Below are 521 nucleotides of genomic sequence, written 5' to 3'. Positions count from 1 at the left end.
TTTCAAGCAGAAGACGGCATACGATTACTGTGTGTACTGGGGCTTGATCGATTTGGAGATTTCGTGTCTGATCAAGTTGTTGCGCCGGTACGAGAGACGTGTGCTCAAGCGTTAGGGTCGCTCGTCCTACTAATACCCGGAGGTCCAAATGCCAAAGATATGAACGTTTTTCCCGGAATACTTTCTATAGTTCTCAAACTATTGGAATATAACGAATGGGAAGCGAGACACGGTGCATTTCTTGCTTTAAAATATTTATTGGCCGTGCGAGACGATCTGTTGGACGAGGTATTGCCAAAAGTGTTTCCCGCTATTATGCAAGGACTGTCCGATCCTGTCGACGATGTAGGCGCGGCCGCCGCAAGTGCACTTATTCCAGTGGCACATGCTCTTCCACGATTATTAAAACCAACAGAGCTGGAAGCGATCGTAATACGTCTTTGGCAATTGTTGAAAGAACAAGATGACTTGGCTGCAGCTTGCAACACTTTTATGGGCCTCTTGGCTGCGATACTTTCATT

General features: G+C 46.4%; 1 protein-coding gene across 1 annotated transcript; it reads left to right on the top strand.

Annotated features, from left to right (window-relative positions):
* Positions 1-3: 3 nt before the first annotated feature.
* On the top strand, positions 4-517 carry LOC105462301 (TATA-binding protein-associated factor 172-like; the record flags this gene model as incomplete). The annotated part of the gene is made up of 1 exon (XM_011708823.1): positions 4-517. A coding segment is annotated over one exon (514 nt), but the record flags the coding sequence as incomplete, so codon positions are not given.
* Positions 518-521: the final 4 nt, after the last annotated feature.

Source organism: Wasmannia auropunctata, unplaced genomic scaffold (assembly GCF_000956235.1).
Source record: "Wasmannia auropunctata unplaced genomic scaffold, wasmannia.A_1.0 LD266229.1, whole genome shotgun sequence".
NCBI lineage: Eukaryota > Metazoa > Arthropoda > Insecta > Hymenoptera > Formicidae > Wasmannia > Wasmannia auropunctata.
This window is presented reverse-complemented; position numbering and strand designations above follow the sequence as displayed.